Below are 19,454 nucleotides of genomic sequence, written 5' to 3'. Positions count from 1 at the left end.
TGAGGCTGACTGCCTGGAGATTGAACGCTTGATTTTATCAAGGCGTGGCTTCTCCGAGTCAGTCATTGATACCTTAATACAGGCACGAAAGCCTGTAACCAGGAAAATCTACCATAAGATATGGCGCAAATATCTTCATTAGTGTGAATCCAAGAATTACTCATGGAGTAAGGTTAGGATTCCTAGGATATTGTCCTTTCTCCTAGAGGGTTTGGATAAAGGATTATCAGCTAGTTCTTTAAAGGGACAGATTTCTGCTCTGTCTATCCTTTTGCACAAGCGTCTGGCAGAGGTTCCAGACGTCCAGGCAGTTTGTCAGGCTTTGGTTAGAATTAAGCCTGTGTTTTAAACCTGTTGCTCCTCCATGGAGCTTAAACTTGGTTTTTAAGGTTCTTCAAGGAGTTCCGTTTGAACCCCTTCATTCCATTTGATATCAAACTTTTATCTTGGAAAGTTCTGTTTTTGATGGCTATTTCCTCGGCTCGTAGAGTCTCTGAGTTATCAGCTTTACAATGTGATTCTCCTTATCTGATTTTCCATACAGATAAAGTAGTTCTGCGTACAAAACCTGGGTTTTTACCTAAGGTAGTTTCCAACAAGAATATCAATCAAGAGATTGAAGAAGGATTAGGACACAATGATGGAACAACAAAGAAGGAACGTCTTTTACATAATTTGGACGTAGTCCGTGCTTTAAAGTTTTACTTATAAGCGACTAAAGATTTTCGTCAAACATCTTCCCTGTTTGTTGTTTACTCTGGACAGAGGAGAGGTCAAAAGGCTTCGGCAACCTCTCTTTCTTTTTGGCTTCGGAGCGTAATACGCTTAGCCTATGAGACTGCTGGACAGCAGCCCCCTGAAAGGATTACAGCTCATTCTACTAGAGCTGTGGCTTCCACCTGGGCCTTTAAAAATGAGGCTTCTGTTGAACAGATTTGCAAAGCGGCGACTTGGTCTTCGCTTCATACCTTTTTAAAAATTTTACAAATTTGATACTTTTGCTTCTTCGGAGGCTATTTTTGGGAGAAAGGTTCTACAGGCAGTGGTCCCTTCCGTTTAAGTACCTGCCTTGTCCCTCCCTTCATCCGTGTACTTTAGCTTTGGTATTGGTATCCCACAAGTAATGGATGATCCGTGGACTGGGTACACCTAACAAGAGAAAACATAATTTATGCTTACCTGATAAATTTATTTCTCTTGTGCTGTATCCAGTCCACGGCCCGCCCTGTCCTTTTAAGGCAGGTCTATATTTTAAACTACAGTCACCACTGCACCCTATGGTTTCTCCTTTCTCGGCTAGTTTCGGTCGAATGACTGGATATGGCAGTTAGGGGAGGAGCTATATAGCAGCTCTGCTGTGGGTGATCCTCTTGCAACTTCCTGTTGGGAAGGAGAATATCCCACAAGTAATGGATGACCCGTGGACTGGATACACCACAAGAGAAATAAATTTATCAGGTAAGCATAAATTATGTTTTTGTTGTTGTTTAGCATATGCTAAACAACAACAAAAAATACCCCTGAAGAAGTTTGCTTAAAAAGAAAACTTATAGTGTCCTAAAAAAGTGAAAAGTAAACTGTCTGTAGACATACTTTAGGCTAAGGGCATAACCACAAAACACAATACCATGTGCAGGAGCTCATTGGAGTAAAGCATCTGGTGCTGTGCACAGACCAACTAAATGATTATGAGATTCGTTGACAACTATTTTTATAATCGATTATGCAGATTAGTTGTTTCAGCTCTTTTCAGGACTGTGCACATGTCTGCAGCACTATGGCAGCAGTTTTATAACAATGTTATACATAAACAAGAGCACTAGATGGCAGCACTTTTTCCTGACATATAGAGCTCCAGTCTTGCACGCTACAAATCTAGATATCTCTTCAACAAAGAATAACATGAGAACTAAGCACATTTTGATAACAGAAGTAAATTGGAAACTTTTAAAATTGTATTCTTTATCTGAATCATGAAATAAAAATGTTGGGTTTCATGTCCCTTTAAAGAGGTAATAAACACTTTGGAATTGTGATATAAATGCACATGGTCTTGCAATATATTTTTATTTAAAGGGACAGTCTACTCAAGAATGCTTATTGTTTAAAAAGGTAGATAATCCCTTTATTGCCAATTCCCCAGTTTTGCATAACCAACACTTTTATATGAATACACTTTTTACCTTTGTGATTACCTTGTATCTAAGCCTCTGTAGACTGCCCCCTTTTCTCCAACATTGGTGTGTCCGGTCCACGGCGTCATCCTTACTTGTGGGATATCTCTTCCCCAACAGGAAATGGCAAAGAGTCCCAGCAAAGCTGGCCATATAGTCCCTCCTAGGCTCCGCCCACCCCAGTCATTCTCTTTGCCGTTGCACAGGCAACATCTCCACGGAGATGGTTAAGAGTTTTTTGGTGTTTAAATGTAGTTTTTATTCTTCTATCAAGTGTTTGTTATTTTAAAATAGTGCTGGTATGTACTATTTACTCTGAAACAGAAAAGGATGAAGATTTCTGTTTGTGAGAGGAAGATGATTTTAGCAGACAGTAACTAAAATCGATTGCTGTTTCCACATAGGACTGTTGAGATGAAGTAACTTCAGTTGGGGGAAACAGTTAGCAGACTTTTCTGCTTAAGGTATGACTAGCCATATTTCTAACAAGACCATGTAATGCTGGAAGGCTGTCATTTCCCCTCATGGGGACCGGTAAGCCATTTTCTTAGTCAAACAAACAGAAAAAAAGGGCTTAATATGGGCTAAAAAACTGGTAGACATTTTTATGGGCTAAATCGATTGCTTTATTTGGGCATTTTATTCATATTTATGCTGACAATTCGCATTTATAAACTTGGGGAACGTTTATTAAACGGCAGGCACTATGTTAGACACCTTTTCCAGTCAGGGGGCCTTCCTAGTTGTAGACTGAGCCTCATTTTCGCGCCATTACTGCGCAGTTGTTTTTTGAGAGCAGGGCATGCAGATGCATGTGTGAGGATCTGAAATTTGCTGGAAAAGCTTCTAGAAGGCGTCAATTGGTATCGTATTCCCCTCTGGGCTTGGTTGGGTCTCAGCAAAGGCTATAGCTGGGACTGTATAGGGGTTAAATTTGTAAACGGCTCCGGTTCCGTTATTTTAAGGGTTAAAGCTCTGAAATTTGGTGTGCAATACTCTTAATGCTTTAAGACACTGTGGTGAAATTTTGGTAATTTTTGAACAATTCCTTCATACTTTTTCACATATTCAGTAATAAAGTGTTTTCTGTTTAAAATTTAAAGAGACAGTAACGGTTTTGTTTTAAAACGTTTTTTGTGCTTTGTTGACAAGTTTAAGCCTGTTTAACATGTCTGTGCCTTCGGATAAGCTATGTTCTATATGTATGAAAGCCAATGTGTCTCCCCATTTAAATTTATGTGATAATTGTGCCATAGCGTCCAAACAAAGTAAGGACAGTACTGCCACAGATAATGAAATTGCCCAAGATGATTCCTCAGATGAGGGGAGTAAACATGATACTACATCATCTCCTACTGTGTCTACACCAGTTTTGCCCACACAGGAGGCCCCTAGTACATCTAGTGCGCCAATGCTTATTACCATGCAACAATTAACGGCTGTAATGGATAACTCCATAGCAAATATTTTATCCAAAATGCCTACTTATCGGAGAAAGCGCGATTGCTCTGTTTTAAACACTGAAGAGCAGGAGGGCGCTGATGATAATTGTTCTGTCATACCCTCACACCAATCTGAAGGGGCCATGAGGGAGGTTTTGTCAGATGGGGAAATTTCAGATTCAGGAAAAATTTCTCAACAAGCTGAACCTGATGTTGTGACATTTAAATTTAAATTAGAACATCTCCGCGCACTGCTTAAGGAGGTGTTATCTACTCTGGATGATTGTGACAACTTGGTCATTCCAGAGAAATTATGCAAGATGGACAAGTTCCTAGAGGTTCCGGTGCACCCCGACGCTTTTCCTATACCCAAGCGGGTGGCGGACATAGTAAATAAGGAGTGGAAAAGCCTGGCATACCTTTTGTTCCCCCCCCCCTATATTTAAGAAATTATTTCCTATGGTCGACCCCAGAAAGGACTTATGGCAGACAGTCCCTAAGGTCGAGGGGGCAGTTTCTACTCTAAACAAACGCACTACTATTCCTATCGAAGATAGTTGTGCTTTCAAAGATCCTATGGATAAAAAATTGGAGGGTTTGCTTAAAAAGATTTTTGTACAGCAAGGTTACCTTCTACAACCTATTTCGTGCATTGTTCCTGTCACTACAGCAGCGTGGTTCTGGTTCGAGGAACTAGAAAACTCGCTTAGTAGAGAGACTCCATATGAGGAGGTTATGGACAGAGTTCACGCACTTAAGTTGGCTAACTCTTTTATTTTAGATGCCGCTTTGCAATTAGCTAGATTAGCGGCGAAAAATTCAGGGTTTGCTATCGTGGCGCGCAGAGCGCTTTGGCTAAAGTCTTGGTCAGCGGATGTGTCATCCAAGACAAAATTGCTTAACATCCCTTTCAAAGGTAAAACTCTATTTGGACCAGAATTGAAAGAGATTATTTCAGATATCACTGGGGGAAAGGGCCACGCCCTTCCACAAGATAGGCCTTTCAAGGCCAAGAATAAGTCTAATTTCCGTTCCTTTCGCAATTTCAGGAACGGACCGGCCTCTAATTCTGCATCCTCTAAGCAAGAGGGTAATGCCTCACAACCCAAACCAGCCTGGAAACCGATGCAAGGCTGGAACAAGGGTAAGCAGGCCAAGAAGCCTGCCGCTGCTAACAAAACAGCATGAAGGAGTAGCCCCCGATCCGGGACCGGATCTAGTGGGGGGCAGACTCTCTCTCTTTGCTCAGGCTTGGGCAAGAGATGTTCAGGATCCCTGGGCGCTAGAAATAGTTTCTCAGGGTTATCTCCTGGAATTCAGGGAACTACCCCCAAGGGGAAGGTTCCACATGTCTCACTTATCCTCAAACCAAATAAAGAGACAGGCGTTCTTACATTGTGTAGAAGACCTGTTAAAGATGGGAGTGATACACCCAGTTCCAATAAAGGAACAAGGAATGGGATTTTATTCCAATCTGTTCGTAGTTCCCAAAAAAGAGGGAACTTTCAGACCAATTTTGGATTTGAAGATCCTAAACAAATTTCTCAGGGTACCATCGTTCAAAATGGAAACCATTCGAACGATTCTACCCACTATCCAGGAAAGTCAATTTATGACTACCGTGGATCTAAAGGATGCGTATCTACATATTCCTATCCACAAAGAACATCATCAGTTCCTAAGGTTCGCTTTTCTGGACAAGCATTACCAGTTTGTGGCCCTCCCATTTGGGTTAGCCACTGCTCCAAGGATTTTCACAAAGGTACTAGGGTCCCTTCTAGCGGTTCTAAGACCGAGGGGCATTGCAGTAGTACCTTACTTGGACGACATTCTAATACAAGCGTCGTCCCTGTCAAAAGCGAAGGCTCATACAGACATCGTTCTGGCCTTTCTCAGATCACACGGATGGAAGGTGAACATAGAAAAAAGTTCTCTGTCTCCGTCGACAAGAGTTCCCTTCTTGGGAACAATAATAGATTCCTTAGAAATTAGGATTTTTCTGACAGAGGTCAGAAAGTCAAAACTTCTAAGCACTTGTCAAGTTCTTCATTCTGTTCCTCGTCCTTCCATAGCGCAGTGCATGGAAGTAGTAGGGTTGATGGTTGCAGCAATGGACATAGTTCCTTTTGCACGAATTCATCTAAGACCATTACAACTGTGCATGCTCAAACAGTGGAATGGGGACTATACAGACTTATCTCCAATGATTTAAGTAGATCAGAAGACCAGAGATTCACTCCGTTGGTGGCTGACCCTGGACCATCTGTCCCAGGGAATGAGCTTCCGCAGACCAGAGTGGGTCATTGTCACGACCGACGCCAGTCTAGTGGGCTGGGGCGCGGTCTGGGAATCCCTGAAAGCTCAGGGTCTATGGTCTCGGGAAGAGTCTCTTCTCCCGATAAACATTCTGGAACTGAGAGCGATATTCAAAGGCCAGATTCATAAGGTTCCAATCAGACAACATGACGACCGTTGCGTATATCAATCATCAGGGGGGAACAAGGAGTTCCCTGGCGATGAAAGAAGTGACCAAAATAATTCAATGGGCGGAGGATCACTCCTGCCACCTGTCTGCGATCCACATCCCAGGTGTGGAAAACTGGGAGGCGGATTTTCTGAGTCGTCGGACATTCCATCCGGGGGAGTGGGAACTCCATCCGGAGATCTTTGCCCAAATAACTCAATTATGGGGCATTCCAGACATGGATCTGATGGCGTCTCGTCAGAACTTCAAGGTTCCTTGCTACGGGTCCAGATCCAGGGATCCCAAGGCGACTCTAGTAGATGCACTAGTAGCACCTTGGACCTTCAACCTAGCTTATGTATTTCCACCGTTTCCTCTCATTCCCAGGCTGGTAGCCAGGATCAATCAGGAGAGGGCCTCGGTGATCTTGATAGCTCCTGCGTGGCCACGCAGGACTTGGTATGCAGACCTGGTGAATATGTCATCGGTTCCACCATGGAAGCTACCTTTGAGACAGGACCTTCTTGTTCAGGGTTCATTCGAACATCCAAATCTGGTCTCCCTCCAGCTGACGGCTTGGAGATTGAACGCTTGATTCTATCGAAGCGTGGGTTTTCAGATTCTGTGATAGATACTCTGGTTCAGGCCAGAAAACCGGTAACTAGAAAGATTTACCATAAAATATGGAAAAGATATATCTGTTGGTGTGAATCCAAAGGATTCCCATGGAATAAGATAAAAATTCCTAAGATTCTCTCCTTTCTACAAGAAGGTTTGGAGAAAGGATTATCTGCAAGTTCTCTAAAGGGACAGATCTCTGCTTTATCTGTCTTACTACACAAAAGACTGGCAGCTGTGCCAGATGTTCAAGCATTTGTTCAGGCTCTGGTTAGGATCAAGCCTGTTTACAGACCTTTGACTCCTCCCTGGAGTCTAAATCTAGTTCTTTCAGTTCTTCAAGGGGTTCCGTTTGAACCTTTACATTCCATAGATATTAAGTTATTATCTTGGAAAGTTTTGTTTTTGGTTGCAATTTCTTCTGCTAGAAGAGTTTCAGAGTTATCTGCTCTGCAGTGTTCTCCGCCCTATCTGGTGTTCCATGCAGATAAGGTGGTTTTGCGTACTAAGCCTGGTTTTCTTACTAAGGTTGTTTCTAACAAAAATATTAAAGTGAAGGTAAACTTACATTTATGCCTATCCAGGATTTCATTGGTTTCACAAAATCAATATCACTTTCATTCATGATTCTTTCTAAATCTAATTACAAACCGAGTTATCATCATTATCGTTCCATTTGCGATTGTACACAAATGCAACCCTTAATTTGTATTTTTTTTTTTGCTGCCGATCACATTTCTGTAGCAGCCAATTGAATTTCTGGCCGTTAGGTGCCCGTCAGTGCACGTCATCCGCATATTTGACCATGTGCGCATGCGCTATTGTTGGCTTCCGTGAGCGTTCACGATTCGCGCATGCGTATTCCAAATATTCAGGAATCCATCATAGAACTTGCCCATTCTCGCTTGCGCAGAACACTGTAAAATCGGCAATTGGCGCATGCGCTGTTTCACTGAGCCTCGTGAACGCGCTTTAGGAAGACGTAGAAAGCGGGTGGGACCGCTCTCTATGTCAAACACAAGAAAAGCCGGAACTGGTGTGTGGGAGGAGTTAGAGATCGCATAGGTAGGGAGATAACAATGTAAAAATATGAAAATTGTGAAAAAAAAGAAGAAAAAAAAGTTAGCGATTAGATTAGGGTAATATTAAAGAATGCATTCCTGTATTTCATATGCTGAAACTTAACCTTCACTTTAACCAGGAGATAGTTGTACCTTCTTTATGTCCGAATCCAGTTTCAAAGAAGGAACGTTTGTTACACAATTTGGACGTAGTCCGTGCTCTAAAATTCTATTTAGAGGCTACAAAAGATTTCAGACAAACATCTTCCTTGTTTGTTGTTTATTCTGGTAAAAGGAGAGGTCAAAAAGCGACTTCTACCTCTCTTTCCTTTTGGCTTAAAAGCATCATCCGATTGGCTTATGAGACTGCCGGACGGCAGCCTCCTGAAAGAATCACAGCTCACTCCACTAGGGCTGTGGCTTCCACATGGGCCTTCAAGAACGAGGCTTCTGTTGACCAGATATGTAAGGCAGCGACTTGGTCTTCACTGCACACTTTTGCCAAATTTTACAAATTTGATACTTTTGCTTCTTCGGAGGCTATTTTTGGGAGAAAGGTTTTGCAAGCTGTGGTGCCTTCCGTTTAGGTAACCTGATTTGCTCCCTCCCTTCATCCGTGTCCTAAAGCTTTGGTATTGGTTCCCACAAGTAAGGATGACGTCGTGGACCGGACACACCAATGTTGGAGAAAACAGAATTTATGCTTACCTGATAAATTACTTTCTCCAACGGTGTGTCCGGTCCACGGCCCGCCCTGGTTTTTTAATCAGGTCTGATGAATTATTTTCTCTAACTACAGTCACCACGGTACCATATGGTTTCTCCTATATATATTTCCTCCTGTCCGTCGGTCGAATGACTGGGGTGGGCGGAGCCTAGGAGGGACTATATGGCCAGCTTTGCTGGGACTCTTTGCCATTTCCTGTTGGGGAAGAGATATCCCACAAGTAAGGATGACGCCGTGGACCGGACACACCGTTGGAGAAAGTAATTTATCAGGTAAGCATAAATTCTGTTATTTCATTTCTTTTGACAGAATTGCATTTTAGTCAATCAGCGCTGACTCATAAATAACTCCACAGGAGTAAGCATAATGTTATTTATATGGCACACATGAACAAGCACTGTATAGCTCGGGAAACTGTCCAAATGCACTAAGATAGAAGGCGGCCTTCAAGGGCTTAGAAATAAGCTTATCGGCCTACCTAGGTTTTGCTTTCAACAAAGAATACAGAGAGAACAAAGCAAATTTGATAAAAGTACATTGGAAAGATTTTTAAAATTACATGTCCGATCTGAGTCATGAATGTTTAATTTTGACTTGACTGTCCCTTTAAAGGGACAGTCTGCACCAGAATTGTTATTGTTTTAAAAGATAGATAATCCCTTTTATTACCCATTCACCAGTTTTGCATAACCAACACAGTTATAATAATACACTTTTAACCTCTGCGATTATCTTGTATCTAAGCCTCTGCTAACTGCCCTTTTATTTCAGTTCTTTTGACAGACTTGCAGTCTAGCCAATCAGTGCCTGCTCCCAGATAACTTCACGTGCACAAGCACAGTGTTATCTATATGAAATACGTGAACTAACACTCTCTAGTGGTGAAAAACTGTTAAAATGCATTCTGAAAAGAGGTGGCCTTCAAGGTCTAAGAAATTAGCATATGAACCTCCTAGTTTAAGCTTTTAATTAAGAATACCAAGAGAACAAAGCAACATTGGTTATAAAAGTAAATTGGAATTTTTTTTAAAATTACATGCTCTATCTGAATCATGAAAGTTTATTTTGGCCTAGACTGTTCCTTTAAGTCAGAAAATTTTAGATTTTCCGTCCTGACAAATGAAAAAACACACATAGCAAGCAGGCTTCACTAGTGTAACCTTGCCCACATACCTGTCCTTAATTTGCAGTTTATCTTATGATTTCAGCTAAGGCCAAACAATGAAGATTTTGTTAACATAATCACTGTGGCAAGTTCGGTCTTCTCCAGATTTAAGTCTGGTTGTCTCCTCCAAATAAGGAAAGTTGTGGATGCACATTTACCATTGAAAAACAATTGTAGCAGACAGTAATCTGTTTTTAATAATGTTCAGATTGCTGGTCTGTTAGTCCAGGGCTCGACAGGGAACCACGGATTCCTTAAAATTAGGCTTTGTTTTACAGTCACCAAGACACCCATGGCACCTAAAATTTAGTTTGGTGCAGATGGATTTTTTTCTAGGCCTCAAAGTTGTGAAATGCAAATATATCTTTTATTTATTATCTAATGTGTGTGTAAAGTATATATGTGTGTGTGTGTGTGTGTATATATACACACACACACATATTTGTTAATATATTCACATATATATTTCAGAGAGATCAATTTCTCATTTTATATTGTTTAATCTTTTTAAATATTTGTATTGAAAAGTACTGAATGAATGGCATGAAGGTGGAAATACTGAAGTGAACCATTCTTGGAAATCTTCCTTCAGTTATTGTGTGCATGATGTACCTGCATAATTTCACATTTCCTTTGGCTCATTAGTTTTGTATTTTTTTTTGTTAATCTCTACGTTATGACATTTTAATAATTCAGTTGTAAGATAACAATAAATTTTTTTACTGTAGTATTTACATTGATAACCACATCATAGCAAAGCAATTTTTTGACTGTCAAGACTCGGGTTTCTAACACAGACCTGTCTCCTCAGTTGTACTGTATTCTAAAAATACTATGTAATATATACGTAATCTATTTGTGGTTTTTACATTAAACAACGTTTAAAGCTCTCCCCTTTGCTTTAACTGTTATTAATATAGAAGTGAGATATTGTATGCATGTTAAAGGGTCATTATAAGTCCAAAAATTCCAACACACAGTAGTCTAGGGACAATAGTCTTAAAATTGCATGCTCTAACTGATTAGAACATGTTGTGTATGTGTGTGTGTATATATATATATATATATATATATATATTTATTTGCGTTTTACCATGATGACCCTTTAAGTGTATGGTATTTGGCCAATAGGGTAATGAATAGGGCTGCAACTAACGATTATTTTCATTATCGATTAATTGGCCGATTATTTTTTTTGATTAATCGGATAAAAAAAAAAGAATCAATAATTGTTAACTACATTTTAAATAGAATCCACATACTGAGTGTTCCAAATATAAACTTCAGACTAAAACTTTACATTAACACAACTGTTTGTCCAATTTTTGGTTCTCTGTTTGCAGCTATATTTCCTTCAGCAGAGAAAAGGCTCTCAGATGGTGTTGAGGTGCTTGAGATGCATAACTAGGGTTTTGCCAATTTCGCCCAAGTGGGATATTTATCTGTGTTAGCTCTTCACCATTGCAAAGTGTTTTCCACCTTGGCAAAGGGGCCTCTCAATAAAGTAAGCCTGGACTTCATTCTAACATAAAAATATCTTGAATATCTATATGCTATGGTAAATAACCAGCTATAGAGGGTAGGAAAAAATATCTAGTCGGCTCTAAAAATAACAGATCTATACAGAGGTTGAATCTGGTACATATTATCACAATGTATTAAAAACAAATAAACAAACCAAAAGCGTTAAGGACTATATATCAATAACAGGACAAAGCCATACACATGTTTCTGTACAGTACATATAATCAGCAATAGCAAGCAATCCGCTAATAATTGTGCAAACAGAAAATAGTGCACATAAATTAAAATAACTCCCATCAATCTAGGGGCTAGGAGTACATAACAAGCTCGGCACTATATCATGCAAAGCACAGTCCAAAATCACCTGATTTTAATATAAACAATCCAAATGATGGACTATTATATCTGGGTTGCACATAAGCCAGGAGTAGTTGTAAACTTATACTGCCCTTAGCCTAAAGTAAACGTCTGTAGACGTCCTTTAGGCTAAGGGCATAAACATAAAACACAATACCAAGTGCAGGAGCTCATCAGAGTGAAGCAGCTGGTGTTGTGCACAGACCAACTAATAGATTATGAGATTCGTTGACAACTATTTTCATAATAGATTATGACAATTAGTTGTTGCTGCTCTAGTAATGAGTGCCATTAAGTCAGTCCTTTTGGCCCAGTTTACACAGACATGCACTACATGCTAATTTAAGATGCATATGTGCATATCCACAAATCACCAGCTAGCTCTAAGTGTTCATTGCTTCTCCTGTGCCTATCTAGGTACTAAGACTTTTTTTCATTCTACTTCTATTGCTTTCTTTCTATTCTATCAAAATTGTATTGTCTGTCTGAACAATGAATGCTTATTTTTTTTTACTTTCACGTCCCTTTAGTTTCCACTGCTTGAAGAATATCCCTGTAGAAGATGGCAAAAGAAAGATGTGTGAAGAAATCTTTCCAGGACAGCTTGGAAGACATAAAAGAGCGCATGAAAGAAAAAAGAACAAAGAAGCTGGCTAAGGTTAAGGTAGCCAGTGCAAATAAAGCATTATGTTCCAAAGTGAAGATGCTCAGTAAGTAGTTCCAGCTCTTAATCTTGTATAAAATCTTTTTTTTTATCCTATGTTTTATTGTAGTCTTCTAATGGGCTTTACTCCCTTTGTATCTAATCCTTACCTTTTTTGGGGGTTTTCAGTTATAACAAACAATAACTGCAGAAAGGAGGAAATAATTGTACACCAAAAAATATTCATATGCAATCAGCAATCCAATTTACATCATATTAATATTCATAGTATATAATAAATACACAATATGCAGAAACATACAAAACAAAATTCTCACTCTTTGTTATTTATAAACTATGTAGTTCTGGGTGTTCTTAAGGGAGATTAAACACTAGTTACATGTTAGATAGACTGATGCATTCAAATAAGAGATTAGTCTGAGAATAACACGTAGATGTATTTTTTAAAAATGTTTAAAGGGACACTGAACCCAATTTCTTTCTTTCGTGATTCAGATAAAACAGCAATTTTAAACAACTTTCTAATTTACTCCTATTATCAACTTTTTTCTTTGTTCTCTTGCTTTCTTTATTTGAAAAAGAAGGCATCTAAGCAATTTTTTTGGTTCAGAATCATGGAAAGCACGTGTTTATTGGTAGGTGAATTTACCCACCAATCAGCAAGAACAACACAGTGTGTTCACCAAAAATGGGCCGGCATCTAAACTTATATTCTTGCATTTCAAATAAAGATACCAAGAGAATGAAAATAATTTGATAATAGGAGTAAATTAGAAAGTTGCTTAAAATTGCATGCTCTATCTGAATCACAATAGAAAAAATTTGGGTTATGTGTCCCTTTTAAATATTGACAAATAAGTGTAAAGTTTTAGTGTTTATAAAACAAAGGGAGCTGCCATGTTGTAACTTAGGTTAACTTCTCTGCTGTGGCCAATTAGGGACAGTTATAAATAGGTCACTAGAGTGTGCAGCCAATGGCTGTGTGGAATATAACAGTGTTCTGCACTTCCATTTCTAACAGAAACTTAAAAGCTCACAATTTCAGAATGGAATTACAGGAAACGGGGGCAAAATAAATAATGAAAGTATTTTGCAGAGGTTTTTTATGTGTACACTTTATCATTTTATATTACCATCTCAAAGTTTTTAATGTATCTTTAGGGAATGACTGAATGATACCACGCCATTTCATGAAGAAAGGCTAAATTCCTTTTTCTGAACTCACTGAGGTGTCATGTTCTATAAACAATTGTATTTCTTTCTTGCTTTCGTAAATTTCCAGATAATTAGTAATAAATTGAGACTTCTCAAGTTAAATTGATCAGCGCTGGATTTGGAATGTTATGTTTATTTAATAGAAATTTATTTATTGAATTTTTTGGAGTAAATGTTTGTTTTATGATTTTCTTTAGTCAGAAATGTTGCCAAAAAAGAGCTGCTTTGGGGCAACTCCAAAACCAGTGATCTAAATAGTCATTCGGTAGCTGACATCATGTACAGGAGATGAAATGGGGTTATATATGATTTATTTATTAATTTAGCATGGGTTTCTCTCCATGACACACACAGTAGTTTTTTTTTTTTTTTCTAGGTACTTAAAACTCTATTTCCCCTGGATTTATATAATTAATTTCAAATCACAATCTCTGCGCTTAATCTCTTGTGAATAAGTGACCTTGCTCATGCATTATCAATCTATACCAACCCAAAATCTTATTACCCATTTCTCCAACATAGGTGTGTCCGGTCCACGGCGTCATCCTTACTTGTGGGATATTCTCTTCCCCAACAGGAAATGGCAAAGAGCCCAGCAAAGCTGGTCACATGATCCCTCCTAGGCTCCGCCTACCCCAGTCATTCTCTTTGCCGTTGCACAGGCAACATCTCCACGGAGATGGTTAAGAGTTTTTTGGTGTTTAAATGTAGTTTTTATCCTTCAATCAAGTGTTTGTTATTTTAAAATAGTGCTGGTATGTACTATTTACTCTGAAACAGAAAAGAGATGAAGATTTCTGTTTGTAAGAGGAAGATGATTTTAGCAAACGTTACTAAAATCGATTGCTGTTTCCACACAGGACTGTTGAGATGAAGTAACTTCAGTTGGGGGAAACAGTTGGCAGACTTTTCTGCTTGAGGTATGACTGGCCACATTTCTAACAAGACTATGTAATGCTGGAAGGCTGTCATTTCCCCTATGGGGACCGGTAAGCCATTTTCTTAGATTAAGTAAAAGAATAAAGGGCTTCATAAGGGCTTAAAAAACTGGTAGACATTTTTCTGGGCTAAAACGATTACTTTGCTAAGCATATTTTGCAGATTATAACTCTTAATAGTTATTATAATCTTGGGGATTGTTTTAAAAAAACGGCAGGCACTGTATTGGACACCTTTTTCAGATGGGGGCCTTTTCTAGTCATAGGCAGAGCCTTATTTTCGCGCCACTAATGCGCAGTTGTTTTTGGAGAGCAAGGCATGCAGATGCATGTGTGAGGAGCTAAGAACCACTGAAAAAGCTTATAGAAGGCGTCATTTGGTATCGTATTCCCCTCTGGGCTTGGTTGGGTCTCAGCAAAGCAGATACTTTAGGGTCACTTCTTTTGTTCCTTAGCTCTGCTCTGGCTGTTAAGGGTGCGGCACACGTTTTCTTCAGGGCCCATTGGTCTGTAAGCAATATACACATCTATTAATATATGCCTTGCAATGATCACCTATACCTCTAATGTAGAAAGATTGCTTCAACAAGTTAGTTGTTGGTTTTATACCTAGGTGTCCAACACCATGGGCTTGTGCTATAAAGAGTGGTGCACTGCTTTCCGGTATGCCCACCTTCCCCTCTTTAGAAAACAAACCATTCTCATCTAAAGCTAACCCATTAGTAGTCCAGAAAGATATGTCACTAGGAGTGGCATGTCCCTGGAGTTCAAGAAGCATATGGTCTGTAGGACATGAAGGTGGGGCTAAAACAGCATACATACGGATGGTGGATCCGGGTGTATGAGAAACATAAGCAGCCTCTTTAGCAATTTTATCTGCAAGTGCATTACCCAAGGAAATAGGGTCAGACTTGTATGTATGTGCACGGCAATGTATGATCGCTATGTCCTTTGGGAGTTGTATGGCCTCTAAAAGTTCATTAATCAGGTCTGTATGAGAGATGGTCTTGCCATCTGCTGAAACAAAACCACGTTGTTTCCATATCATACCAAAATCGTGCACAACCCCAAAAGCATAGCGAGAGTCAGTGTAAATGTTAACAGATTTATTTTCAAACAATTTACATGCTTTTGTAAGTGCTATTAATTCTGCAGCTTGTGCAGAAGGATAAGGAATGGGGCCTGCATCTAGAACAATGTCTGGTAGTTGCACAACGGCATAGCCTGTCTTATAAATACCATCACTAGGTCGGGAACAAGAACCATCAACAAACACATTATCAGCATGGTCAAAAGGTTTATCCATCAAGTCAGGTCTTGGTGTGGTAATGTGGTGTATTACCTCTATACAATCATGATCTGTTGGAAAGTCTGGTGATCCTGTAAGTAAGGCACTAAGTATTTGAGTTGGCCCTGAGGATACACTACTATATTTAATAGTCAGATTTGTATTATTCAGTAATATACATTCATAACCAGAAAGTCTTTGAGAAGTCATGTGTTGGGTAGTGACATTTTTTACAAGATGTAAAACTTGGTGACTAGTGTGTAGTACTATTGGATGGCCTAATGTGATTGTTTCAACCATCTCTACAGCCATGGCGCAAGCTGCCAATGCTCGGAGACACGCTGGCATCCCTTGTACCGGTATTGGAACTACTTTGGAAAAGAAAGCTACGGGACGCATATTGCCTCCACCATGCTCTTGGGCACAGACAGCAGCCATGGTTTTACAATTGTCCCTCGCATACAAGTGAAATGGTTTACAATAATCAGGTAGTCCTAAAGCAGGGGCACTAATAATGCTAGTCTTCAGAGCTATGTAGGATTTAGTCATGTCTGTGGTCCATTGTATATGTTCAGGGCTATCCCCTTTTGTGGCTTGCCTTAGAATGGAATCATGATGGGAGCACTCAGGAATCCATTGTCTGCAATAATTAATCATACCTAGAAAGGTGAGCATGTCCTTTCTAGTAACTGGCTTTGGGATCTGTTGAATCGCTTGGATTCGTTTGGGACTAATGGACCGGTGGCCTTGGGAAAGCACAAAACCAAGGTAATCCACTTTTGTCACTCCTACTTGTAGCTTATGTTTTGCTATTTTATGACCTTCAGCAGCAAGGTGTTTTAACATACTTATTGTATCTACTGTATTAGCCTCCTGGTTAGGACTACACAACAGTAGGTCATCGACGTACTGAAGGAGGACGGAACCGTGGCTGGGAGTCCATGACCGCAAAGTACGTTGGAGCACCAGCGAGTAGACCGCAGGTGAGGCCACATAGCCTTGAGGGGGGCGTGTCCAGGTAAGCTGACGCCCATCATAATAAAAAGCCATAAGTAGCTGTGTCTCAGGGTCCAATCGGACTGAAAAAAATGCGTTAGCTAAATCAATGACTGTAAATATACAGGCATCATGTGGAATGGCTGTGAGTAAGGTTGTAACATTTGGGGCAATTGGGATTACTATTTCATTAATTGCCCTTAGGTCTTGTACTAACCTATATTCATTGTCTTTCTTTGGGATCGGATTTATGGGGGTATTATAGGGAGAAACTACTGGACGGAGGATTCCTTGTTTAGAGAAAAGAAAGAAGGGATAAGACCCATGATAGAGGAATTCCTTAGACAATGGATATTGTTTAATAAACACTGGAGTAGTATTAGGTTTTAATCTGGCTTTATATGGGGTACACTGAACTAAACCAACGTCAAGTTTTGAAGATGCCCATACAGAGGATGGGACATCTGTCAATATGTCATTAAAAAAACACAGGTTAGTGGACCCTAGACTCACGTCTAACCCACCCTGTCTAGTGACAGCTACTTTCAAACCAAGGGGACCCATAAGATCACGACCCAAAAGGTTAAGGGGACACCCAGTTATAATACGAAATGGGTGCAAAAGTTGTTGGCCAGTACAGGGTACCCTAACTTCAAGTGGCGGTGTGATGCGAGTCTGAGTCAGCACTCCATTAATCCCTAGAGAAGGTTCAGATTTTCCAGTAATGCCATCATACATATCTGAGCATAAGGCAGAGCATGTAGCTCCTGTGTCTACTAGAAATGGTAGGGGTTCTCCCTCTACTTCTAGGACTAAGTACGGTTGCTCATGATAACTTGTTGACACCACTGGAAAAATTGGAGTGCTACCTTCTAGGCACCCCTATGGCCATTGTATGTTGTGTTTGGGTGCCTCCATGGGTGCAGGGGCTATGTAAGGCTGTCTGTTATACTGTCGGGGATTGTATGGGGGCCAGAATTATTAGGGGGTTTTGGGCATTCATTTTTCCAATGTCCCTGTTCCCCACAGTTAAAACAATGTGTTCTGTTTGAAGTATAATTCCCTCTAGCTCTTCCTCTAGCTCTACCTCTCACAAACATTCTATTACTCCCTGTATTATCCCTTTCCCTGGCCTGGAATGGATCACAATGTTGTAAACTCTGCTTTTGATAAAAAGCAGCGTTTTTTCCCTCTAATTTCCTGATGTCAAAACAACCTGCCCCTTCTTTTTCATGAATTCTTTTCAAGAATTCTGCTGGAGTCAACTCTGGCCAATCAGAGACAAGTTGTTTCACCAACAAAGAAAGCTGAGGTTGCATATTACTAATGCAAGTCTGGACCTTCAGAGAGCCCATTGCATCTCCTGATTCCATTCCAGCCTCTTCCTTCCAGCATTTATAAAAACGCTTAACAAATTCTACTACTGTTTCCTTTGTATTCTGTTTGCACGCTAGTGCAATTGACATACTTTGTTTATCCTTCCATATTCTATGCATTTCTATACTTAATTCTGTCCACATTTCATCAAGTCCTTCACGTGTGTTTAGGGCATAGTTAATTGTTGGATCTCGACTCAATTTACTAATACTCTTTACATTACCCCACTCCCAACCTGATTCAGGGTCATAGTCTAGAAGTGCATTAATAATAATTCTTATATCTGTCTGTGTCATGTTTTGTCCTTGTAACATTCTTTTTAAATACATAATACAAGCTGATGGATGTTGACGGGGGTTTGGGGCTCCCTTGGTAATTTCCCTTAATTCACCCGGGGACAAAGCTTTAATAATTGGTCTCCCACAGTAAGAAATGGCATACTAGCTTCTGGTACAGCTGCCTCCTCCTCCTCTACTTCTTCATTCCCTCTTTTATATTGTGGGGTTATTGTAGGGGGGTAGGAAGGTGTTACTGGTTCAACCTTAATCGGGGGTTTGGGCATAATTGGGGGTTTAGTGACCTGGTATCGGGGAGTTACAGAAGGTCCTGGCTAGGTCCATTCCTGGGGTACCTGAGCAGAGGCAATAGTCTCTAGATCTATGTCACTAGGGGATGGGAGGCTAGGATATAGTCTGTTATATGATGGCAAAGGTAGGTGAGGGGCATTATATGGGGCAGGGGGGGGTGAATATGCTTTCTGTTTTTGCTTCTCAATTTTACCCTTCTTTTTATTCCCATCTATATCAATATATCGCCAGTATGGAGCAACAGTCAGCCAATTTTCCCCACCCTTTTTCATATAATCCATATAACCATCTTGGATCACCATTATACCATGGAAATGCCTCTTCATCACCTAGACACAACCCTTTTACCATATTCATATGAAATTTATCATTATCCCCCTCTCTGGGGAATGGATCAGAGCTTCTCATAGCTTCTGTCCAATCTGCTATATTTTCCCACATAATCTTTACATTTTTCTCCTTGCATAGGTGATGGAAATTGTTTAGACTGGGATTTGCCCATTCTCAACTCCTAACTTATCTTTTAAAACATTTACAACAAAATATAATACAATACAAAAAAAAATAAAAAATAATAAAAATAAAAAATACAATACCTTTACCTTTAAGAGCAATTAATTATTGAATCTTTTTGCATAAACCACATTAACTAGAATGGTTGTACTCCGTTACCAGTTATTGTGCTTAATGCTTAAGTTTACAACAAGAGAAAGAAAAAAAAATATCACTATGCTGATTCTTTCAGTAGTTTCTGGCATTAATTATCTCTAGGTCAAAGGTCACCCTTCACCAGAAAAAATGTAGCATTTTAACTAACATTCAGAAACAGCAATACATATAAGCAACAGTTTACTTTC

General features: G+C 39.7%; 1 protein-coding gene across 1 annotated transcript in view; it reads left to right on the top strand.

Moving 5' to 3' along the window:
• SGO1 (shugoshin 1) overlaps positions 1-19,454 on the top strand; it is a 143,600-nt gene that overhangs the window by 11,587 nt on the left and 112,559 nt on the right. The window contains exon 2 of the mRNA XM_053714222.1: positions 12,063-12,242. Coding sequence (XP_053570197.1) covers positions 12,095-12,242 — 148 coding nt within the window. The 5' untranslated portion in view covers positions 12,063-12,094. The remainder of the gene's footprint in view (positions 1-12,062; positions 12,243-19,454) is intronic.

Source organism: Bombina bombina, chromosome 5 (assembly GCF_027579735.1).
Source record: "Bombina bombina isolate aBomBom1 chromosome 5, aBomBom1.pri, whole genome shotgun sequence".
NCBI classification, from domain to species: Eukaryota; Metazoa; Chordata; class Amphibia; order Anura; family Bombinatoridae; genus Bombina; species Bombina bombina.
Note: the sequence above shows the minus strand (reverse complement) of the source record. Positions and strands in the feature narration are given on the sequence as shown.